The sequence below is a fragment of the Cyprinodon tularosa genome, unplaced genomic scaffold (assembly GCF_016077235.1).
Source record: "Cyprinodon tularosa strain WSP-4 unplaced genomic scaffold, ASM1607723v1 ctg527, whole genome shotgun sequence".
Lineage (NCBI taxonomy): Eukaryota > Metazoa > Chordata > Actinopteri > Cyprinodontiformes > Cyprinodontidae > Cyprinodon > Cyprinodon tularosa.
The window spans coordinates 179921-206161 of record NW_024039260.1 but is presented as its reverse complement, the minus strand read 5'-3'; the positions used below and the strand labels follow the sequence as shown (position 1 = coordinate 206161).

General features: G+C 38.9%; 1 protein-coding gene across 5 annotated transcripts in view; it reads right to left on the bottom strand.

The window, feature by feature from the left end:
* Positions 1-26241, bottom strand: part of LOC119795927 (mitogen-activated protein kinase kinase kinase kinase 4-like) — a 162457-nt gene that overhangs the window by 11836 nt on the left and 124380 nt on the right. The window contains exons 17-27 of one of the 5 annotated variants that reach the window (XM_038304170.1): positions 22531-22821; positions 20701-20807; positions 17429-17577; positions 17189-17286; positions 16436-16614; positions 16232-16349; positions 13473-13934; positions 11010-11124; positions 9121-9288; positions 4581-4724; positions 2074-2208 (exon numbers count right to left, since the gene is read on the bottom strand). In XM_038304170.1, coding sequence (XP_038160098.1) covers positions 2074-2208; positions 4581-4724; positions 9121-9288; positions 11010-11124; positions 13473-13934; positions 16232-16349; positions 16436-16614; positions 17189-17286; positions 17429-17577; positions 20701-20807; positions 22531-22821 — 1966 coding nt within the window. The remainder of the gene's footprint in view (positions 1-2073; positions 2209-4580; positions 4725-9120; positions 9289-11009; positions 11125-13472; positions 13935-16231; positions 16350-16435; positions 16615-17188; positions 17287-17428; positions 17578-20700; positions 20808-22530; positions 22822-26241) is intronic. The other 4 variants (XM_038304171.1, XM_038304172.1, XM_038304173.1 and 1 more) reach the window with 4 other exon arrangements.

Below are 26241 nucleotides of genomic sequence, written 5' to 3'. Positions count from 1 at the left end.
ACAATTGCAACTTTTGAACAGAGCGTGCAGGAGGAGAAATGCGCTCGTGCAAGCATCATCTGCTTCTTAGTCCTTTGCCTTTTCATTGTGAAACATTTATCGGAGTCCCCTTCTTTTCTAAACCTGTTAGTTAATAAACGAACATCCATCAAGTCTCATTAATAATGGGAAATGGATTTATCGACTGACGGCTCCAGTAAAGACAGTGGAGTTTCCAACAGGAAGTGCTCAGTGGCACTTAAATCACCAAGGGTATTCTGAATTTTAGACAGGAGTGTTTATATGCCTCCAATTGCCATTATAAAAAAAAAAAAAAAAAAAATTCTTAATCAAGGGCTTTCTTTCCACTACTTAGTGCTGACGTGCTTGTCTCGGTCATATTAAGCATCTTTATCGTAGGGTGAGTTTTTAATGCTGGAGTTCCCTGTTAACATCAGAGGAGACATGATTTTCTCAAAGAAAAGATGGGAGGAAAATATTTGGTTAGTGTCTTAAACCACAGCTTTTCTCTGGGTAAATATTTCAGTCACATCCAAATGAGTCCTAAAAGGAGTGTTAACCTAAAAATGTTCCTAAAAAGGCTTTAATCGAGGTTAAGGTTTGTTGTACAGCATTAATAATGTCAGCATAACAAATTAATAAAGGCTTTATGTTTCCTCACACGATAGTTAAAATGACTCTATCCCAACCATCGAGTATAAATTCACATGATGACATTAAGCTGTCTGCATCTATTTCACTGAGAGTTTAATTTTTCCCACACACTTAAACCCCTCCTCCAAACTGCATTATTTTCTCCGTGGCACGCACACTGCAGCAACCGGCAAACAAAATATTGCGACAGCGGGTGTTTCAGTGGAGCGATACATGGCAATGGTTTGGATCTCCCACCCAGGATGTTGAACTAAAGGTGCAAAAACCATTGCTTGCAAAAGGTAGGAGTACAAATTTATTACAGCACCTAAAAAGTAAATGAAGAATGTTGTACACTTTGCATGCCAGCGTCTCCCCGCACACATATTAAAACATTAAACAAATCAGCTGTGAAGCCGATGACATTAGCCTCGTCCTTTTAAAAAGCTATCTTATATGAGAGGATAACGAAGAGGTGGAGGGAGATCACGAGCGCTGTTTATTACGTGATCTAAATGTTTTTTAGATGCTCTAATACCGCTGATGTGATGTGGTCTTGTACAGGGGTTTTGCAGGCGTTTGTTTAGAGCAGTTAGTTTAGAGATGCTTTAATAATGCTCTAATTTTTGGTAGTGTTGCACTGATACCGATACCAGTATCGGGCAGGGCCTCAATCCAGCACTAAAATGTTGGTATCGGTATCTGCGAGTACCAACAAATAGAGCACTGATACCATTTAAGAGCCAAAGTTTATTAAACTATTGTCACCCATTCCAGGTGGGCAATAAAAAGTTCTACTGGATTCACTTTGTATTAGTCTTTTTCCTGCTTCACAAAGGTAGGCAGCAGCTTGACAAAGCCATGATGGCAATTATCTTACATCCATGTAGTATGCAGTTCTTCATATACACACACATCAATTTCAAACAGATGGTATCGGCCGATACTGTACAGCCAGGTATCGGTATCGTTGCCAAAAAAATTGCATCAGCGCAACACTATTTTTTGGACAGTATCTCAACTTTAGTTCTTGTAATTTGAGGTTAATGTAGTTTTTTTATTCTGCATTTTTTCATATAAATACACAAATGAGCCCTTTTTTTATTTCACATTTTATTTAGTATTTGTTTGCTGGGATCTTGTTAAAGCTCTAATACTGACAAACAAAAACATGATGTGGCAGTATTATATGTGAAAAGCTTTGAGCTGGTTAAAATATATACATATTTTTTATTTGAAACCAAAAGTTAGAATGAGTATATGAATGCAATGTTATGCACTCTATTGTTTTTGAAGGTAATTTAAACATATCATGATATATCGCGATATAGCCCAAATATATCGGGATAATAGATTTTCTTCAGCCCCGCTAAGGCGGGAAGAGAAATTTCTATAGATTTATGGACACAGCTTTAAAAGGTTTGGTTGAATTTTACGTACCGACTTTGTAGTGAACACAGCCTTCCAGATCCCCTACGGTGGTCCAGCCCTGTTTCTTCTCCACTTCAGGATCGTTGTGAAGGATCTTGTTCCTCAGCCAGGACAGGTAGTACACACGCAGCTTGTTCTTTTTACCTGGCATAGAATAAAAGATTGTTTATTTGTTGTTTTATTTTTTGTTTTAATCCAAACCATCTTTATTTTAAAGCACTTAGGGCGCAACATACTAGTTAAGTCCATATCAGTGTGTGCAAATACAGTTCTAGAGATATATGGATCCAAAAAGCCCTACGAATAAAATTGGCCCCATATCAATTAAAATTATATCATTTTGTTACAGTTAACCTCATCCCATTTATTGTGTCTAAAACTCATCTGCAGGCATCATTTCTAGTGAAACACTGTTTTTACTTTATTTTAATAATCTGATATGAGTTAGTGACTTATGCTTTGATAATCCTTCAGTTTCTCTGGAATATTAAACCTCTGCCTCTTTTTAAAGGAATCTGTAGCAGATTTTATATCTTGAGTTCAAGTTTACACAGATGTGCTTTAAAAGGTTTTATACAGGAACGAGCAACTCTAATTTAATGCTTTTTAATGCTCTTAGAAATAATTTGAAAGGCATCAAAAAGTACCCATGACTTTCTTATATACACGACAAAGTCCTTCATCATCTTTACCGTCGACAATTCCTTGATTTCCAGCCACTTTTGTTGCCATTTTCCCATTCTCTAGCTTTTTCTCCGTCTCGAGCTGCTTTTCCGAACATACGGCTTTACGATCAACCGGAAGCAGTTACACGCAAATATATCGCGATATAATATATCTGAGAAATTGTTTTTATAATAAATTTTTTAATTTTATTTTTATATAAATCTGCTAGCATGGTCTTGTGCTAAATGAAAATTAGCCCCTTACTTTTTCATTGCTAACTTTGACTTCCCCCTCTGGCCGTCAGGAAAAATTAACAGAAAAGCCGCAACTGAACCTCATGGTTCAAAGCCTGGGAATAAAGTAGCTGCTTATAATCTGAAAATGGGAACTTATTTTATAGTGCGGGATGATAAAAAAGGCTTGATTAAGTGATATTTGTCAAACAGAGAACAATACTTAACAACATCATTACCAATCAACATACATTTGTATCTCTGCTTCTGTCTCATTTAACCCTAGCCGCTCACACTCAGCCTGATTCTGCTGCAGGTTTCTTCCTGTTAAAAGTAAGTTTTTCCTCTCCACTGTCACTACAAGCATGCTTAGTGTGAGGGAATGCCTTTGAGTCAATGCAATTAGCTGGTTTTCCTTAGACAGAAAACTTTGAATCAATTTGACTGGATGATCTGGTTGAACTGTAAAGTGCCTTGAGTTGACATGTGTTGTGAATTGGCGCTATAGAAATAAACTGAATCGAAATTGATCAGGTATTATTTACATATTCTACATATGATTTAAATAAAAGCAGATAAAACTGACATGTTTCTCTGGGCTATTTTAGGTTGATATATTCTGATATTAATTATTTGGCTGATACTGGACCGATTTCTGTAATTAATATCTGATAAACACAGTCCTAATTAATGACATATGTCTAAATTATAAAGCAGTGAGAAAAACCTGGTTGAGAAGGATTAAAAACAAACATAAAATCAGAAACAGTGTTTCCTCATTTTTTTATATATCAAATAAATGTATAATTAAAGACACAGAAGACATCTGGTGGAAGACAGGCTCTAATATGATTTAAGTGATCAGCAGTTGAGTTGATCCATCTCCATGAAAAACCATTATTCTCTTGCGTTTTATAAGGTTTGTGTAACATGGACACCTTTATTTACGTTGTCTCCTGGCAATTTCATTACATCAGATCTTCAGGATGTGGTCTACAAGCTCACAGAAATTTCTTGTCACGACACAAACGGCTTGACATGCAGAAGAGCAGTTGTGATGCGTAAACACTTTTTACAAGTCGGAAATGCAAATGAGTTTCCCAGAAGGACACGGACGTCTCTGCGGCGTTTCCTTCCATCATGGAAAAGCTCTGCTGTGTGTCAGAATCACAAAGTGTACGCAGACAACATGTTCCTCACGCAACATCCGGTTAGCTCAAAATATATGTTGTGACACGGCGCGTGGGATATTGAGAAACAGGAGAAGGAAGGGACACTTTCAGTCTGAGAAAATTGGGTTTAAATTGGTCTGAAACTCGTGTGTCTTTGCATCTTTTTGTTTTTTTTCTTTGGGGGGGGGGGACGTGTTACAAGGCTTTTTTCCCAGCAACCCATTTGTTATACAGTATTACAGAATGCTGCACGTTTTACTTGCACTTAATGTTCCAGTACTATAAACCATAGAGAAGTAGACTAGACTGAGAGACGGATAGAAAGAAGTGAAACTAGTTTTTAGTTTCAAACTCAATTTGAAGTTCTCTATATTTTCTGTATCTCTGACTATTTTTTTGTTTGAAAATAGTTTTTATCTGAATACACCTCTGTGAGGATGCTTACCTGATATAGTTACGAGGACATTGAGTCCCTCGAGGACATCCATCTGCTGGAAGCGCCGTCGGTTGATCAGTGGGTAAACTTTTCCCTGACCGCTGCGATCCAGCAGCATCAGGCCGCTCTCTGTCCCCACCAATAAGTTCACACCTTTAAGACACACAATGAAATGCACATATATAATTTTTTTATCCTGATCTTAAGAAGATAAACAGTACAGTTAAAACGTGCTTTTCAAGTGTTGCTGTAAGTTAAAAATGTCTGAATCTAAGTCAGACACCATTTAGTGAAAAAAGCTCAGACAATTATTCAATTTTGCTGGTTGATGTGACGCCATATGTCAATCCATCATGGAGGCACGTCAGCAACTGGCCAATCAGACTCGTCCCAAAGTGGAACCGCCCTCCCTTACAGGAGCAGCTGAGCCCCTCTAGGGATTTCATACAGGTATTAGGAATACTAAGTGGAAATCTAATAAAATGCTAAAGGCAACATGCAATTCAGACAAGCTCTGCCCCAGAGTATTTAAAGGGGTCATAGATTGATTCTATAGGGTATTTGGTGCTGGTCCTTAAGGTCTCTGAATAGGGTGTATTGATTGGGCTGAAAATTGCATATTTGCTGTTCCATGAGCCCTAATGCAAGCCTGATTAAAAGCCCTAGAATGAAACGACAGGTTTTCTTCCTTTTATGGTATGCTCATGAATATTTAGATGAGCTGTGTGCTGATTGGTTGGTTTACAACGAGCGAAGCAGCTGAGCAAAGACGCATCATAGCAACAAGCACTTACTCACTGAAAAATCAAAATTGTTGATATGGTAAGGTGACCAGACGTCCTGTTTTTCCGGACGTCCTACTTTTCATACCTAAAAAAAATTGTCCGGGATTTTGGGCGACTACAGTGCAGCAGAACCGAGCTGTGAGCTCCGGGGCTGGTTTGGGAACCCTGGTGGACGGGGGCAGGGAGCCAGCGGGGCATGGAGTGACTGAACCCGACCCTTGGGCCATTGAACAAGTGGGTTGGTCTGTATTTCATTTTCGTGACAAAAGTATACACCAGAACCATATAAAGCAACATAATTACATGTCACCGAATTGACATCAACTCAGCGCTTTGTCTGAATTTGCCCGTTTTATGGTGGAAGTTTAGAGTTGTGAGATTTGCTGAGAAAGGAGGTGTTGATGGGGTTTGAACTTCTCTGTACGTCCATTTCACCCACTGAACTATCGTTATTCATCTATGACACAATGTTTTGCATTCTATAACCATCTGATGCTGTGATTGAATATCGCCTAGGATATTGACCAACTAGCTGGATCGGATATTGCTTGAACGACGCAATCATGTCATTACTATTTTTATTGACGTCATACACAGCAATACAGTTACAGGTAGTGACTTCAAATTTGCAACACTAATTACGTCATACTACAGAGCACCCAACGCAGCTAGTGATGATTTCAGTTCTTTTTTTAGCAATATTCATATTGAGCATCATGCCGTTGTAGGTACCAGATCTGCTTGGGTCTTGCGCATGCCAGTGACGTTGCGCTACACGATTGGCTGAACATTGCCACATGATGTACAACATTGCGGTTGCCCAGACAACGATAATAACCTCACGCAGCGTCCGTTAGCGTGTCTAATGAGCGATGAAATTTCACCTGAACGATTACAAAACTGAAAAACATCTGTTTATGGTGAACAAAGTCACTGCAAGACCATTATATAAAGGGGTTAGAGCCGTTTAGCACTGTGGCTAGCTGTGCTCAGTAGCTAACAGGTTAGCCTCTTTTAGCTCGGCCAGTTAGCCATATTAAGCTACACTACTTTTTACTTTCTATCAATAACAATCATTCGTTTTCTAAAAGTAGAATAACTGTTTTGTTTGTCTGAAATCTTTAAAAAGGCATTTTTTAAGATGTCCCATTTGTCCTTCCTGCCCTCCGATCTTAATAAAAAGAATAAAAATAAGCTAAGAGTTTTTGGAACGCAGTACTTGCCTTAAAGACCGACAATGATTGTTTTCTACTTTCGGCTACTTTAGATTGCCAATGAAATGTAAAATAATAGTAAATATAGGTATTAATATGTTGAAACTCCAAAAGAAATCTGGTACCTAAACTAGGGTGACCATATTTTCGTTTGGTAAAACCAGGACACCTTGGAGCGGGGGGGGGGGGGGGGGGGGGGGGGGGGGGGGGGGGAGTGTTGATTGAAAGAACAAATGTCTCATCATCGGGATTATCTCCGTGATCAGAGGAAATGTTACTTGGCGCAGAACAGTGGTGAAAATTGGAAGTTCAGTTTAATGTAATCCAGTCAGTGAATAGTTTCGTCTGAAATGAATGAAAATAGTTGTTTTAATGGTTATTGAGTCAGATATGTGGCGGTAATGTTTGGTTTATCTAAAGGTTTTTATCTGTTACTGTGTAAATGAGTTTGGCTGTAATTTAAGGACAGATTCTAATAGATCTGCAGAGTGGGAACTATAAATCTGATAGGAGTTAAATTTTTTTATTGTTGTTTTGCACAATATGCTTAACTAAGTATTTTTTGTTGTTGAATATTAGAGATTTTGCAGATATATTTTGTAGATACATTGTTTAGATTTACTTATATATTTCTAACCCTTTTATAGAATAGAATAGAAAATCCCTTCATTGTCCCACAATGGGCACATTTACAGCAACAGAAAGATTATTGAAAATGGTCACACAAATGAGGACCTTAGAAAAATGTATAAGAATAACATAATAGGAAAGAGTTAAAATATAAACAATAAAATTCTGTAAAGTGTTTTAACAATATAAAACTGGAGAATTAATAACCAATATGCAGCTATGGACATTTTTACAGTAATAGATATTTGAAAATAGCAACATCAGAGATGTGCAAAATGACAGCAGCAGGTTATTTAACTGACTAAGGTTTCTATCATTACATTTTATTTTATTTGTTCCTGCTACCGGTGGTTGGAATCTTTATTCAACTCTGGATTCTTGTGAGTGTAGTCTTTGTTCACTTTAACTTTTTAAAAAATAAACAAACAGTTTTGAAAACCTCGGTATTGATTCTTTTCCTGCTTTGTGTGTCAACTTTCACGGTTGCTAAGCAACAGAGCATACGGCGGTAAAACCCGCCGAAGGGTGGACCTCTTCGAATTTACAGCCAAAACTCTTCCGGCCTCCTTATTTTCAAAGACTTCGAAGGATCCAGTCTAGGTAGACTGCGTCCTTGGAGGATGCAGCCCAGGTTTTCGAACAGAGCCTCTGATTAAGAGCAGGGCTGCCCGCACTGACGCGGCTCAGGGATTACGTCACACGGAGCGTCGTGCGCAGTGAAATCAGGACATTTCCTCACTTTCTAAAAAAAACCCGGGACGCCCGGGACAGGACGTGAAATACGGATATGTCCCGGGAAATACGGACGTTTGGTCACCCTACCTAAACCATTAATCACAAAGCTAGGTATACAATTATTTCATTAAGCAGTAGTATTTGTGTTGGTATTTAGAGTGGAACACAGACAATTATAGTCCCATAATTAGGTGTCCCAATAAATTTCTAATTTCTAACACTTTCTACTTTCTGATTTCTAACACAATAGTGCACCTTAAAGATGCCAGTATTGACACGATACGATATACGCACAAGTCACACATACTTATATTACTTATTTTGTGGTCTGGAATGTTAATGTTTGATTAATTAACTTTGATCAAATAGAGATCAATAGTCAGCCGATGTATCATGATATCAGTCACTCCTAGAGCTTGGACTGTTACCGTGGTGATGACAGCTTCCTGTTCATTTAGTGCGAGAAAAGGCCCTCTCAAAAGCTGAAGGGTAGCTGTACCCTCTAGCGCCATCAAGGGGTCTCAGTTCAGCTTAAGAGAACTGGGAGAATATCATGTAGGCATCTGAGCACAAAATGGAACTTTTTGGAACAACAGCAAAGCTACTGTGAAGCATGAGGGTGGAAGCATCATGCTTTGGAGTGTTTTTCTGCATAGGTGACAAGACGACTGATTTGTCTCAAGGGGAAGGATAATCAGGGCCGTATATCGGGAGATTTTAATCCAAAACCTGCTTAGGTTAGATAACTGAACACCAAGTTTTTCTTCCAGCTTAAAGTCGTTTATTTATGTCAAATTAAATCCAGTTAAAAAAACTGACATTTTTTTTTCTCAAAAAGGCAAGTATATATTATATAAGTATATTTACATAAGTTAATTATATTGTATAAGTATATATATAAGTGTATTTTTGAAAAATGCCAAACTCTTTGTTTATTTAAACAAAAAGGTGCATTTATTATAGGTTAATGTGATTAATTTAAAGAGGTGAAAGTGATCAGTGTGAATCAAAATATTGGTGCTAAAACAGCAGTGGTGTCTGATGGAGCCTGTTTAGAGCTTTGCTGACACCTTTTGGTGAAGACCTAAATTAGATGTCTTAACTTCCACTTAAACTGCTTCTGTTTCCTTCCTGAAACTAATTAATGAACTCCTGTGGAATAAAGCAAAAGGCTCTGTAACTTACCCCACAGTGCGGCACACAGGATCTCAGAGTTAAACCTCTTCTTGTACTTGCGGATCTCCGGCGTGTCGCTCTGAGGACGGGTGTTGACCGGGTTGACGTTGACCACTGAGCCTTTCCGTGATGGATCTGCTCTCAACGCTTCCGCCAGCCGGGCGTCATTGGCGTAGCCTAAAAGGTCAAAGGGAAGGGCTTAGGTAGGACGGTGAAGGAGTTTATCAGACGGGGTGAGGATCAGTCACATCGTCAGTGTTAGAGAAGCGTTTGAATTTATTTTTATGAAATGTTAAAACAACATCAGTGACTATAGGGTGAACTCAAATAAAAAGGCAGAAAATGTAGCCTTATAATGGAATCAAGAAAAGCATAGATTAGAGAATAATGGATTTGATGAAGAAAAAAGTTGCTCCCAATTTCATTGATAACTGAGAAACCTAACATTATATTATTGGTTGAAATCTTTCAGAAATGAGCTGATGCTCCTTAAAAACATGTAGAAATGTAAAACTCTGAAGGGAAAACAAACTCTGTGAGGCTTCTGATGAAGTTTAGAGCCCATGAGCAAGTCACCAGCGGCAGCAGATAGGGTACATGAGTGGATGAGGGCTCCTGTGACGATGGGTTTTAAACTCTATGATCTACGCAGAACCTACTGCTGAGCCTAAAAGAATCTTTTCTGGAAAAGTTTCTTATGTTTAGGTTCTAAATGTTCAAGTTGAAATGGCTTTGATTTTATGTCTCTTGAACAAACATACTGATCGTAAATGATGACTGAAGAGAGGCGGATTGGTTCTTTGATCATGGAGCAGAGCGAGTTTTGACCTTGGTGGACAGAACCAGAGTAGAGGGATGGACCTGAGTCCAAATTCCTTCTCTTAGCTCACCAGATTGCTCTGAATGGCTAAATGCTCATTGAGCATCCAAACTTAGTAAGAATTACTATCAAATGAAAGCATTATATAAAGCAACCTGTATTAAATATAGATTACTTCAAGGATCTATGGTAACAACCCTGCACAGCCCCCCCGCCCACACACACACACACACACACACACACATCTCTAGCCGCTTTCTTCCATTCTTACCGTAACTAATTAATCTTGCCTGTGAGGTTGAGACATTAACTGCAGATTAATTGGTCAATGTTTCTTTTATTCTTAATGATACAAGTCCATCACAATGTATTATAAATGTATGATCATCATTTTATTGAAAAAAAAAATGTTACGGAAGCAACAATTGCCTAATTTTCTGTCGATGCCCGCAGAATACAATCCCCAGGATCTTAAAAGTCTGAAAAGACAAACATTTTCTTCTATACTCAATACAACCAGCTGTGTTTCTATAAAGAGTTGTGTTGGAGCTATTTATTCTTTATTTCTTTATCCATTTGAATTGAGTTAATTCCTAAACTTATATATTTTTTTTTATTATTTATAGACTTTATTTATAACTTACTTGCTGAATTTTGTGTATTTATTTTTTGTTGTTTTATCATTTTTTCTTTCTTTATTATGTAAAACAGGAAGAAATGTGGGCGGTCCACTTTCTATAATTGTAGGAGCCTGGTAAGGACCAGCATGCATTTGGGTTAGGGGCCTATGGGTTTTTATCAGTGCAAGAGAGGTGACAGAGCAAGGGAATGTTTGAACTCTGTAACGTTGCAAAAAATATAGAAAATAAATCAACTGAACATCTACAAGTTTGGACTTCAACTTCTTTTGCCTGCGTCAAGAAAACGTGACCCCAGTGCCTATAGTGGCTTATTGGAACTTTATTGGATGTTTGGTTTGACAAATAATCGTCACTACATGTAAAAATCTTTTATGAGTTGCACTCTTAGATTTGGTCCAATAACTTGATTCAAACAATCAAATGGTCCAGGCACTTACCGACATTGTTGAGGGCGCTGCCGGTGGATGGAGACACTTGCAGGAGGCGCGGGTCGATGAACGGAGTGAAAGATGAAGAGGACTTGTGTTTCTGCATGTTGTTACTTGACTGGCTCTGTATGTAGAAAGGAGGAAGTATTAAAGGTGATGGAGCATCACAACTTTAGGCGATTGCCATCTTTATGGACATAAATTAAATAGTGCTTTCGTAAAGACTGGTTAACACGACACAGTACTTAAACACATTTGTTTCATGCAAACAGAATGGGCAATGCAATCCAGGGGGTAAAATAAGACGTATATAAAAAAAACTGATGAAAAACAATAAAACAACAAATGGATGTGTTTTTGACTAACTGAAAAACAACGACACAAGAGGGAAACGTAGCTCTAAGAACTCTTTCCATGGATTGAAATTATACTTGCCGTCGAGTGCTACGACCTACTGTCTGGGAATGTAAGAACAAGCTCTGTTTGCTGAAAATAGGTAACATTAAGATAAAGGATGAGATATACAGCAGAATTTTCTAGTATTTTTCAATAAAACCAGATCAACGTTAGAGCGGCTACTGAAGAGAAACTGAATAAAAAAAATTTTATCAGAGGCATTTAATCATATTTCCTCATGTCTTCTTGAGGAGCGGTCGAGAGGGATGACAGGTACTGGCCAGCAGAGGGCACTGTGCTCATTTATGGATATTTAGTTCATATGCAGAGAATTATCAGTCCAGCTGATTAAAGCTTCAAAGCTCCGAACATGCTGCCCCACTTTACAAAAATATGTAAAAAAAAAAAATATCAATCTTTTATTGTAGCGGCGTAATCTAACATCCTAAAACCTTTAACCTTTGTGTACACTTGCTGGGAAAGATGCCATTCAGAAAGTATTTATTAATCAAATGCACATTTATTAGCACCCTGGATAATCAGTTTTAAAATAAAAATAAATGAAGTTATTGTGCTATTTTCACCCCATTGAGTTGACTGGTTTCATTTTGTTGTCATTTTGAGATGTTCGTGTCCTGCCCCTCCACACAGAGGAAGGAGGATGGTAAGGAAGCAGTTTGCAGCAAGAGAAGTGGCATTTCAGGCGCAGAAAAAACAACCATTTAAATGCCAGGTATGGATTTTCAGCAGCAAACACTCCAGGTGGATGTAAAATAAAGCAAAGAACCTTGTGCCAACAGCTTAGGATGGTGGAGGACCTCTGATGCTGTGATCAAGCTGCTCCTTAAGTCTCTGGGAAATAACACTACTTTATAGGGACCCCAGTTTTATCATTTTGCTTCATTCTATCTCTATTCTCCCACTCTGCAGAATCTGTTAGTTCAATCTCTAACGTTCTCTGCTTTTTCTCAGAGTAGCTTTGCCTCGTCTGTTCCTGTTGGCCGTGACTCCATCCTGGAGAGAAATATCAGCTGTGCTGCTGACATCAACACCTTTGTTTATAGATGTTCGAAATCATCTATGAACATCTCAAACTGCAAAAAAATTGAAATCTAAATAAGTCATTTTCCTTTAAAATAAGGTAATTTTCTATTGAACTGACTGGGGGGAAGTGAGACTCTTTGCCAATGGAAGAAGACAATTTATATTTAAAAGAAGAAAAAACAATTACTTTGTCCTATTTCATTTGCATATTATCTAATTATCTTATTTTAAGAGTAAAAATACTAATTCCATTGGCAAATCCTCTTATTTACCTACTCAAATTTAGGGTAAATACTTAGAATTTAAAATGTGCTGTCTCTGCTTAAAAAAATTTCAATTTAACCAAGTCTTACAATCTTAGATCAAGCCAAAAAGACTTTTTGATCTTGTTTTGAAATTAACATACTAATCAAAAGCTGATTCTGTTAGATTATTAATCTCTTCTGAAAAACTGTGTATTTAAAATAAGTGCAACAATCTTCCAGGACAATAAGAGAACTGCACCTTTTCTGAGAATGCAGATTATGATTTCAAAAGTCATACGAAGTGCAATTATCTTATTGCATTAGAAGATCGGTGCATCTATTCTGAGTAGAATCCGCTCCAAAGAAAATTAACAATCCAACACAACCTGATCTTGCTTGGTATAGCAATCTCAAAACAGGTTTAAAAGAACTTTTTCTGCTAGAATAGAGACTTGTTTCGATGGGCAGGTTGTACAGTCTAAGCTGAGCTCAGGAGAACTTAAACACAGTCCAGAGTGAGTTTAGAGATTAACTGTGTAATTCAACTAGGGGGAAATATTACAAAAGATTATGTACTGCAAAATAATTATGTAGCAGGTACTGAAAACCGGGTGCAAATTAATTGTGCCAAAACGTGTAAAAATATCCTTTGAAATGTTTTTATTTTTTATTTATCGAACTGATAGAGTAAAATAACCTTTTTTTTTGTAAAATTACGGGGCAGCATGTCCATGTCTGTATTAAACCACAGTCTGACCGGCTCTCATGTTGGGGCTGGATGACATACCTCTGTGAGGATGCCGAGCTTCTCCAGGGGGCTCTGGGGGGCCATGGTGGAGGGACTGGCAAGGCTGGAAGAAGAAGGGGAGTTGGATGCAGAGGAGGAGGGGGAGGAATGGTGGCTCTGCTGGATCAGGTCTGGGAGGTGATGGATGCGGCCAGGAAAGCCGTTCCTGTCACTGTGCTGCGTGGGGTGATGGTGGTGGTGGTGATGGTGGTGGTGGTGTGGGGGACTGGGGGTGTGGAGGATGAGTCCCTGCCCCGACGGCGAGCCGGGGCTCGGAGAGAAGCCTGCGAGCAGGCTAAGGGTCTGCGTTTGGCCCGACACGGGGGCTACACGCTTTCTGTTGTCACCTGCACTCTGGAAGTAGAAAGAGGGGTAGACAACTATGGGTCTAGAAGTGTTCCTGGCGAGCTCAGGGGAGGGGTACGTGTTAGCTGGAGCAAAGGGCGAGCTACAGACACTACTCTACAGGTAGAGAGAAAACTCCCGTTAGTATCTGATCTGGTTAGACTCTTAAGCTCCTGGTACTATTTAAAAGTAGTTCAATATACTACAGCATATTGAACTACTTTTATAAAATAATCAATAAAGTTGAATATTTACACAAAAAAAGATATTTTCACATTTTCTGTTACAGCAAACTTGAATATATTCTGCTGGAGCAGATTTTAATTGAAGACAGAACAAATGTGAAGCAGAATTAAAAACTATGAAGGAATTTATGATTTAATACGGATAAAAATCTGAAAAGTGTGGCATGCATTTGCATTAATCTCTTCTCTGATATTTGTAGTGAAGCCATGTGCCTACAGAAATCTCCCAATATATGTCTAACTAAGAGCAGCATAGAGGTCGATGAACAGAGCAGACGGGTCGGAGAGTCACCGTGGAGAAGTTTAAAAGAAATTTGATACTAGAGATCGAATATTTCAGGTTATCTAAGGTAAACAGAGATTATTTAACCCAAAGGCCTGTAATCTGCAGCTCTTAATAACTGAAGATGAAAATAAAACAAGACCAAACAGCATTTAAAGACAGATATAACAAATACTGACAGTACTAACCATTTTTTTCACCTAAGTAGCAAAGTAAATACATTTAGCAGTTGGAGCTAAGTAATATAGATGATATATTAGGGCTGGATAACAATTCAGTAATACTATATATCGATCGATAGACTTGTGAAAAGAAAAGAGGGAGGATAAAAGTTAAATATAGAAACAATGTTTTCTTTCCTTTTCATATTAGCCTATCATGTAGGTTGATGCTGCAGTCACCTTTTCCCACCAACCAATCATAATCACGGACCCAGAAACGTAAACTGGTAAAAACGAAGTCTGGTAACACAACCAGCTTATCTGATCATCTAAGCCGCTAATACCAAATGGAGAACGAGCTGTGTCGGCCCCGGCGCGGTTCCAAGTCATCTGAGAAATCTTCAGGAACTTCTGCCAAAACAAAGTAGGCAAACCAAGCTAAACTGGGCTTCCTTCTATGTGATAAATACGACAAAAGCGTTCATAAGGACATCACTCATGCAGTAACATGCTTCATAGCGATGGATATGCTGCCGTTGTCTGAAGTTGAAAAACCTGACTTCAAACAGCTGCTCGCCACACTTGATCCACGACACGAAGTTCAAGGCCGTAAGTTGTTCTCTAACTTAGCGCTCTGTAATCTGCACAATTACGCAGGGAATTAGTGCAAAATGAGCTGCAATCTGTGTCTAGCTATGCAACAATGTCGGACCTCTGGTCAAGTCGCACATCCAAGCCCTACCTCAGCCTGTTAGTTAATCAGATAGAGAACGGAACCTAGAATTTTTAAGACCCGAGGTCTTCAACAGGGGATCCACGACCCCTAGGGGGTCAGTGGAGGTACTGCACGGGGGTTGCAAAAGTTTTAGTTGATAACTTTTTTTTGCAGTTTTTTCCACTAATTGAAATGTCTTTAAATCCACATTAACATGAATTCAACACACTGTAGTAAACAGATAAATGGAGGCAGAAGATGTCTTTCAGTCATCAATGTAAACATTCAGAGACAGACAGGAGCTCTTTTAAGCTGGGAACCGTTTCATTCACAACACCTGTAGCATCGACGAGGATTCCGAATCAGAACAGATTTTATAGAGCATGCAGATGGTGCAGAGGTTAGAGCGCATGACTCATGTATGGAGGCTTTAAGGCCAATGCATGCTTCTGACCCATATCCTCTGTAACCGTCAAATCTGTCTCTGTGCGCGACCACACCCCCCGCACAGAGGACCTGCAACCGTCATCGCGCACCTCAAAAAAAATCCTGACTAAGCTTCGGACGGTCGCAAACCCGCACAGACCTCAAGCGGAAGTGTGCAGACAAAAAGCAGCTGTGATTGGTCCTTGCTATGCCTTTCTGGTTGTCTGTGTGGTCGTCCTTCTCTATTCGGTGCCGGGGGGCGCCATTTTTAAAAACAGAGCAGCAACAACAATGGACAACCTACGCGTTTTTTGTCAACTCCATTAACAGAACCTGTTCCTCTTCGGTGTCTAGCAACTCTAGATCCATCTCCGTCACTGTGATATATGTTGTGTCTGTTTAAGGTGAAACTAATCAGTGATCAGCTACAGGTTTTATCGTCACCTCAGCAGCAGGAACAGAAAATAATCAACAACGTACGACAAAATGAAAGAACAGTGGGGAGATGAAGGAAAGCAATGCTATGATGAAAACAGGCATGCAGTAAATGAAAGGCCGTTGTTTTCTTCCTGCTCGGCGGGTACCTGTCTGACAACCAGCGTGCTGTCTTTGCACCGAGTCGTCCCTGCTTCGTTCTCGCCCTCGTCGTGAACTATCATGGTTTTCACCGACTCCGTTTCTCCGTTACTCAGCTTGGAAGACCTGAGGGAGAAGATGAGACGCAAACAGGAAGTCAAGGCTACAGATGTGTCACTCTGATGGATACCGTCACCTTGTTCGGCACGTACACTGCTTTGGAGTCCTCTGGGCCGGACGTCGACTCTTCACCCGCCTCCTGGTCCACCTCTTCATCATCATCTTCATCAGTGGTGTCAGAGTCCTCACTGGATGAGGAATAATCCGTCACCTTATTCTGGGGGCGGACGTCATCCACGGCACGCAGCTCCTTGGCCAGAGCCGTCAGGTCCTGCAGATCATGAAGGGGAAAAGTTTTGTTTTCGCTGAGCACGTTTTCTCTGAGTTTGTTTCCCCTTTAATCCAGGCTGTTGGTAACAGATGACAGCAGATTTGATCACTGATCGTCTTTGAGTGAAGTAGGGAACAGAATGCTGCTGGAGAGGAAGCAGATTATTGAGCCAATGAGAAGCCAAGCGAGGAGAGAAATGATCGTACGGCAGAGAGCTGATGTTTGTCGAGCTGCTGGAGGGAAGGTTAGTGGATTAATTAGAATGATTAAATAATAAAAAGAGCTGCAAAAATGGAGAAAAAGCAAATCTTTCATTAATGTTAGATAAGGTTATGGGTTAAAATGGAAGCCGTGCACCAAGAGAGCCTGTTAGAAAAGATTCAAACAGGAAGTGGAGATCAAGTCAGCAAGAAGCTCCAGCCGACAGTATTACTGTAAGATCGGTACGTGCCATGAATGGAGAGCAGATCATCAGGAAAGAAAAAACTACTCACACACATTTCTGATCTCAAACAAACCCAAAGCAGAAGTTTCAAGATCTAAGCCAGCTAGAGCGCTCAGAGTTTACGCTCACCGCTGGTTTGTTTGCCTTGACCAAGTCCCTCCGCTCCTCTGGCTTTTTCCCGGCATTCTCCGGTCGCTGGAGGGGCGAACCCTCCGATTTGGAAGAGGCTGAAGAAGGTGGAGAAGGCGGTAAGAAAAAAAAAAATAAATAAACTTAAAATGTCTGTTTAATGTTCCTTAAGAAGGTGGGATTATCTATAACCCTGCATCCCCCCTGCGGTGCTTAGAGTTAAAGTGCGTGTAAACTCACAGCGAGCCCTGAACCTCTCCCCAGAGCCGCTTTGAGAGCTGGAGTTACTGGAGCTGCTGGAGGAGCTGGAGCCTCCGCTGCCGCTACTACCGCTCGTTTTGGGAACCAGTTTCTCCACCCGTTCCCAGAGGAGCCGAGGCTCTGCTGAACTGCAGAGGCAAGAAAGGCAGCATGAAAGGACCGCTCTTCAGTTTACACTGCAATCTATGAACTGGATCTATGGATCAGAGTGAATACTAGAGATTCTGAGATTAATTTTCTACAATTCCCTTTGTTAAAAATACTCAATTTAGTCTGAAGTGATGAAAAATATCTGGAATAAATTCTGGGGAGTAAAACCCAGCCTTACTTCTCTATCCTCGGATGCAGAAAATAAATAAAAACTGCTGATAATTACTCTTAAATAATAACTTATTCTTGAGATTAAAAATGGCGCCATTGTGCAACAGAAAATCCAGTAATTTATAACCCAAGTTCAACATATGACATTAAAGATAGTTTCTTTTTTTTTGTTTTTCCTTAGCTTCTATGTAAAACTCCATAGCTGGGTTCGCAATGATCCACAACATCCTAACTCCTCTATAGGAAACTTTCAAGAAAAACTAACTTTTACCTTCTTTAAGATCTAATTTATTGAAACTGATATAACCCTCTACAATGATTGGCTCTCTGTCTTTAAGTTAATCAGGCATATTACCAACAGGAGACCTTTTTTTCTAGACTTCTCAAACACTGAGGTTTAAAGTTAATTTTACAGTTTTCTTCCATATAGAATAATGTAGCTCAACTAAAGATTGTCTCACTTTAATATTTCAAACTTTGCTTCTGCAAACAAAGATTTACTTCTTTTCAAAGGTTTTTGCAGTTTATACCGAGGATGCCCATAATTATGGAAAAAGCTGCTATTTCAAGACAATTTTAATGGGCACCATTTTGGACCTGGTAGCACTTGGTTTTACATCACATTGTCTGCATTTCTTTTGGATCGTCAACGTTTTGGAATAAATGTATATGTTTGTTAGGGCGCTTTTCATTGCTTTTGTTATAAACATTCATAATATAAATAAATTATGTTGATAACAATACTGTAAATATTTGATGTCTGCTTCTGTCTCCTTGAACCCAAGTCGGCCTCGGCAGTCTGAGTCTGGTTCTGCTGGAGGTTTCTTCCTGTTAAAAGGGAGTTTTTCCTCTCCACTGTCGCTACAAGCATGCTCAGTGTGAGGGATTTGACACTGTGTCAATAAGTTGATGCATCAGCTGATATTCCTTAGACAGAAAACTTTGAATCAATCTGACTGGATGATCTGGTGAACTGTAAAGTGCCTAGAGATGACATGTGTTGTGAATTGGCGCTATATAAACTGAACTGAACTTATTTTACATGTAGAAGCACTAATCAACAAAAAAAAAAAATATATATATATATATATATATATATATATATATATATATATATATATATATATATATATATATATATATATATATATACAGTGGGGCAAAAAAGTATTTAGTCAGCCACCAATAGTGCAAGTTCTCCCACTCAAAAAGATGAGAGAGGCCGGTAATTTTCATCATAGATATACCTCAACTATGAGAGACAAAATAAGAAAAAAAATCCAGAAAGTCACATTGTCTGATTTTTAAAGAATTTATTTGCAAAATATGGTGGAAAATAAGTATTTGGTCAGTTCCAAACAAGCAAGATTTCTGGCTCTCACAGACCTGTAACTTCTTCAGTAAGAGGCTCCTCTGTCCTCCACTCGTTACCTTCATTAATGGCACCTGTTTGAGCCCGTTATCAGTATAGAAGACACCTGTCCACAACCTCAAACAGTCACACTCTAAACTCCACCATGGCCAAAACTAGAGAGCTGTCAAAGGACACCCGAAACAAAATTATAGACCTGCACCAGGCTGGGAAGTCTGAATCTGCAATAGGTAAACAGCTTGGTGTGAAGAAATCAACTGTGGGATCAATTATTAGAAAATGGAAAACATACAAGACCACTGATAATTTTCCTCGATCTGGGGCTCCACGCAAGATCTCACCCCGTGGGGTCAAAATGATCACAAGAACGGTGAGTAAAAATCCCAGAACCACACGGGGGGACCTAGTGAATGACCTGCAGAGAGCTGGGACCAAAGTAACAAAGGCTACCATCAGTAACACACTACGCCGCCAGGGACTCAAATCCTGCAGTGCCAGACGTGTCCCCCTGCTTAAGCCAGTACATGTCAAGGCCCGTCTCAAGTTTGCTAGAGAGCATTTGGATGATCCAGACGATGACTGGGAGAATATCATATGGTCAGATGAAACCAAAATAAAACTTTTTGGTAAAAACTCTGTCGTGTTTGGGGGAGAGAGAATGCTGAGTTGCATCCAAAGAACACCATACCTACAGTGAAGCATGGGGGTGGAAACAGAATGCTTTGGGGCTGTTTTTCTGCTAAGGGACCAGGACGACTGATCCGTGTGAATGAAAGAATGAATGGGGCCATGTATCGTCAAATTTTGAGTGAAAACCTCCTTCCATCAGCAAGGGCATTGAAGATGAAATGTGGCTGGGTCTTTCAGCATGACAATGATCCCAAACACACCGCCCGGGTAACGAAGGAGTGGCTTTGTAAGAAGCATTTCAAGGTCCTGGAGTGGCCTAGCCAGTCTCCAGATCTCAACCCCATAGAAAATCTTTGGAGGGAGTTGAAAGTCCGTGTTGCCCAGCGACAGCCCCAGAACATCACTGCTCTAGAGGAGATCTGCATGGAGGAATGGGCCAAAATACCAGCAACAGTGTGTGAAAACCTTGTGAAGACTTACAGAAAACGTTTAATCTCTGTCATTGCCAACAAAGGGTATATAACAAAGTATTGAGATGAACTTTTGTTATTGACCAAATACTTATTTTCCACCATATTTTGCAAATAAATTCTTTAAAAATCAGACAATGTGATTTTCTGGATTTTTTTTTCTCATTTTGTCTCTCATAGTTGAGGTATATCTATGATGAAAATTACCGGCCTCTCTCATCTTTTTGAGTGGGAGAACTTGCACTATTGGTGGCTGACTAAATACTTTTTTCCCCCACTGTATATATATATATATATATATATATATATATATATATATATATATATATATATATATATATAGTTTTGATCAAACTTCTTTTTTGATGTTTTGTTCCCTCTGTGAGTCTGAAGTTAGAGAAGGTGAAGGAAAAAAAAAAAAAAAAGAAGAAAGCTAAGTCCTCTGCCTCCCAGTTTACCTTCCAGCATTTCGGAGCACGTCCCTGCTCTTTGGGGCGTTGCTCTGGTGATGAGGCGAGTCTCGCCTCGACAACACCGGAGACCTTGATGTTGTCCTTACAGGAACCTTGCATGATAAAAAATAAAAAAAACAGAAACCTGCTTACACATCAACACTCTGGAAGCATGTCTGGCCGGGCGTCAGCTTTACTGCATTTACAGAAAACATTTTCATCTGTCAGGCTCCAATAATAACAGCTTGATCCTACGTCAATATGATGGGTTTTTAGTCTTAATTGCTAAAAAAATTTTTACCCATCTGATCCATCATCAGTTAACTATTAAGTAGACCAACCTGATGAAGTATCAGAATCCTCCCAGAAGAGGAGAAAGCTTTGTTTCCTATGAAGAGATGTCAACTAATCCCACTTCTATTTTATTTACTTCTTTTACTGTTTGGGTGATTTCCTCTTTTCAGAAAGGAAAAGAAGCCACCTGTCAGTGGATAAGTATTTAGAAATGCTTAAAGATATTTTATTTAGTGGCTTAAGGCTAGAGTTGCCAACTCCCTAAAAAAAAAAAGAAACACCTGATGTCCAGCTGACCTGATTGCCTTTACCCCTCCTGTCAAGGTGAATTTTTTTATCCCCCCATTTGTGTGTGAAATTATTATTTGACGCAAATCTGCATTGAATTAGATGCATATTTGTGAGTCACATGAACACACGGAAAACAAATTATTATCCAGCAATTCACTTTAACACAAAATAACAAACTTTGCTGAATAAAATAAGTATTTTAAACATAAGCCTGTCCTGCTTAGCTTCAAACTGTAAAAATCAATATCAAAAAATAAATAAATAGTGCACATTTTTGGTGCAACAGCAAACTTGTGCAAACTTGTAAACATATTTGTTGACGGTGCACCACCCCCATTGGTCCCCCATACTGCTCTGTTGTTTCCCGCTATCTTCTCCATGAGCAACACTTGGCTCGACCAATGGGATGACGGTATTCTGGATCATTACATATATGCTGTCACCTCATTGGTCAAAATGCAGGACAGGGCCCAGGCACAAGTTTACCTTAAGTTTTGTATCTGATGTGCTCTTGTTCTTCATTTTCCATGAGCTTTTTACTGACAATATTTTTTCTCTCACAGTAATACGGGAAAAAGTGTGTTCCTTTTCCACTAAATACGGGACAGGTGCTTCTATTTCTAAATACAGAACAATTCTGTTTTTCAAGGGACGGTCGGCAACCCTACTTAAGGCCGAATTCACAAACAACCAACTTTAGCTGATAACAGAAAGGCTGAACACGTAACGGCAAACCTGATCTGTTTGATCATTTTAAGCTTACAGTCTCTGTTATAGAACATGTTAGATTGAGAAATGTTTAACGTACCTTAAGAGCATTTTATACTTAGCAATGCTAGTAAGATATCGGCTAATACAAGTGCAACTGTTGGATTATGCTTGCAATAACTCGGCTTCCAATCTAAATATATTAGGGATCATTTTGCATAAAACAAAAACCAAAACCTCATCTTTCTATTGGTAAACTTAAATGTAAAAGCCAGCTTGGAGGACCTCTATCAGTAATCTACCTTTCTTTGTAATAATTCTAAATTAGAAATAATCTCTGTTACCAGAGACCTTAATCGAAATAGCATATTTAATCTGAGTAAATGGTCTTCCTCTAGTGAGCATCTTTCTGCGATAAAAGGAAAAAAAATCCAAAGGGAGTTTAAGTATTGATGCTGTTACTAAAATGTTTGATCTTCTTATTTAATCATGAAACAGAAACAAAATAAAAATCTAACTAGATCCGCAGCTAATCTGTCTTACTCTGGGCGGGGCGTCTTCTGACGGGACCTTTTCATGGGGCAGGGGTCTGGGCTGAGGTTGTGTTTGTGGCTCAGAGCGAGCAGGCGTTGATGATAAGAATGATGGAGATGACGATGAGGATGGAGGAAGATGGTGGGACTCATTGCTTTTGTGCAGGTGGTGGTTTTCAAAGCTAGCTGTTAGCGGCTCTGTGAAGGATTGTGACCGGGACATGGCGGGCGGGGTTGAAGCGGATGAGTTTGGCGAGGCCACACTGCTGCTGATCTTCAGCGCGGCCAGATGTGAACGAACCTTTTAGATGACAAGACAGACACAACGGGGAGCAGGGATCAGACTGCATGCAGATAACTCAAACAAAGAACAGGTTTTCATCCATCTTGGATTAGGATTGAAGCAGACTATGACAGGAACTTGGATTACAGTTCCTAGAAAAGTATCGTTACCCTTTAAACTTGACAACTGCATGCTAAAATTTTATTTACCAAGATTTTGTGAGAAAGAACAACACAAATTAGTTCATATTTAAAATGAGATAATATGTTCTTGTTTATAACACACTGAAAGTGTGCCAAAGATCTGCATTTACCCCACTAGGTCAGCACTCTGTAGGTCTCTATAAGCTTTATTATATCTACAATCAAAAATGTTACCTATTGCCTTTGGTTGAATAGTTTAGCTCAATCAGATTGAAGGAAGAGTATTGATAAAAATTCATTTTCTGTCAGGTTTGGATTTACTTCATTGCTGGAGGATATTCTTTGTCCCTTCCAGCCTTAAACAGTTGTCTGTTAAATATTATTCCCTATGTAGCTCCATCCATCCATCCTCCCATCCAATCCGTCTACCTTCACTGACCTAAAAGAGGCTAAAAATGATTTAACGAACCAACAGATGTGATTTAATGTCAAATACCAAGCAGTTGTTTCTTTTTTTCAAGAATCTGAATTAAATTTCCTACCAAAATGGCATTAAAAAACCCAGAAATAGGCACAAGGTTTATTTTGGTCATTAACTTGGAAATTAGGTTTTGTTTTTTTGTTATTTTTTGTTGTTTTTTTGTGTTTAAAGCTAATAAAATCCCATGATTCATTGTTATGAAACATTTTTTTCGTGTTTTAGATGCATAAAATAAAACTATGCTGTTAGTTCTTTAAAGTGGCACCAGATTTCCTATGGAAGATATTTAAGAAAAATGAAAAGCAGCGATGCAGAATATTGGAATGTGTACCGATACATTCAATATGCCGATATTTCACATCTCAACTTGCCGATAAGCAGATTTCTTTCCATAGAACTACTAACAGTCCTTATGTAGTCTTTTCCCTCCTGTCCTTTACTAAAAAAAAAACGTCCACACCTCTCACATTTTAACTCAGAATCTCCTTTGTGAGAAACTCACGCACCTGTTGGGCTTTATGTGACCTGCTGGCATTTTGCCGTAAAACAGCGCTTTATATATCAGTGTATTATATTGGTGGAACTACTGATGTCCAATATTTAGCTGTGAAGCTAAAACCAGCCAACAGAATGCCAATAATATCCCACATCCGTAATAATGTTTTGTTTAATTTTTGCTAAAGTTGAAATATTTGCCAACAAACAATATAATAAACAAATTTTAATTAGCTGGACTCGGGGCAAAATGTCTCTTTGTATTTTAAAGGCTGGTTTAGGGTAATAAGCTTGTAGAAACTAATCAGATATTATTATGGAAACTTGCTCTTCTTCTGGACTTTTGCTGCTTTTATTTAGGACTTTCTTTTACCAAAAGCCTTGCCTGAATGTATGATTAATGATCACTTTGCTGAGGTCTTCTGAAGTGTGGAAATGCTTCCATACTTTCTCCGTTTTCAGACGGACTCCGCATAGAGATGTCTGAAGCTTGTAATGTTTTAATTTCCCTAACTGTTTTAAACATCTCTACTGTCTCTCTCTAACCTACCTGCTGTAATCCTCAGTCTATATAATGCTGGTTATCACTAATGTTCACAATCAAACCTATGTGGCTTTCAAAGCATTTTCATTTACTGTATATTTAAGGTATAGTGGATGATTTTCATGAATTTTTTTAAAGGACCCATCCTCACTACTTAAAACAAAAATGCACATGCACAACCCTGTACCTGCTCCTGAGTAGAAACGCCTATTAAATGCGTGTGAGAGCGTGAACGTGCGCATTACTCCTCATGCACATTCTGTTCAAAAGTTACTGTTTTCATCACTCAAACAAGCTTACTTTCCAAAAGAAAGTTTGCAATTTCAAAATTTTTGCAAATTTTTCGACCATGTCAGATTTACCACCGGTGAGTGAAAATGGGGATGAGCACGTAAGATGTCCTTACGTAAACATATCACCGGAATGATTGACAATTAGGAGGACCACTTATTTAGATGATCCACCCAGAAAAAAAAACATCTTCCACTATACCTTTAAGATGAAATCCCACACAGCTAGAGTCCAGGTACTAACCACGTGTCTTCTAAGATGAATTAGCTGCAGCATTTTATTGAATGCCACCTAACTAAAGGAGGGGATGTTAACATACATGCATGGCACTCTTTCTTTGATTTGTAAACACATTTGAAATTAACCCATCATTTTCCTCTCGGTTTACAATGATGTACTGCTTAGTGTTGACCTATAAAAGAAAAAAAAATAACCTGACAAATAATTGCAGTAAAAAAAAAAGACAAAATATGAAAAAAAAAAATAAAATAGAATAAATACTTTGCTAAAACTGCACTTCATGAGGCTCCGGGAGCACAGATTTAGCACAGCAGAGAGGGAGGGATGCTCTTCTTTAACCTTTCAGGCTATGTTAGGATTCCTGTTAAGGTTCTGCTGGCTTTTCCACCACTCACTAAACATATGTTGCATAATTATCATCTAAATTACAGTACAAAGGACGTCTCTCATTTAACTCCTGCTCGCTTAAAACGCTTCATCTGACAGGCCTCACTCTAAGTTCATTATCTCTTCTCAGTAGCTGGAAAGGATTCAAATCTGACACTTTAATTAAAGGAAACTAATCTGAAGCCTTTCAGCAGGCGAAAAAAGGAAAGCGGTGCAGTTAACCTCCTCATTTAATCCAGCATAGGCAACACGTTTAGTTACTGCCTGGGCCAGCTGGGGCCAAAACTTCTCTGGTAGCAGCCGTTTGAACCCAAAAGTAAGCTGATAAAATGAGATCTGACTTCTCAAATGTACAGTAATGGAAGAGATTAAGAATATCTGTTAAAAAAAAACAGCCGAGCAGCTGAAACTCATTCTAAGCTCCGAACCCTATAAATGAACACTATATCTGCTGCTGAAGTGCGTTATGTAACAATAATACCCTGAGATAAAAATATGCTTTTGGCACGTTGGAGATGTACACAGCTCCAAACCCCTCAAGAGAAAAACACCCAAAATAGGAACCAAGAAAACAGATATATTTTTCATTTTTGTCAGGTTTTAAGGCTCAGTTATGCCTGATGCATGCAGGTTAATGGTAACTAGAAAGTGGTAAGTTTATAAGTAGAAAACAACTGTTTCCACATTTTAAAGCCTCTTCCTCTTATTTAACAGTTATACTAATTACTTTCCAAGTTTTTCTCACAATCTTTGGATCTTGGTTATAGTTATCGTCTAAATTTTAAGATGTCTCCAGATTTTTATATTTAGAACTTCTCACCAGTAAGAGCAGACACTCCTCCATGTAGAGTCTCCAC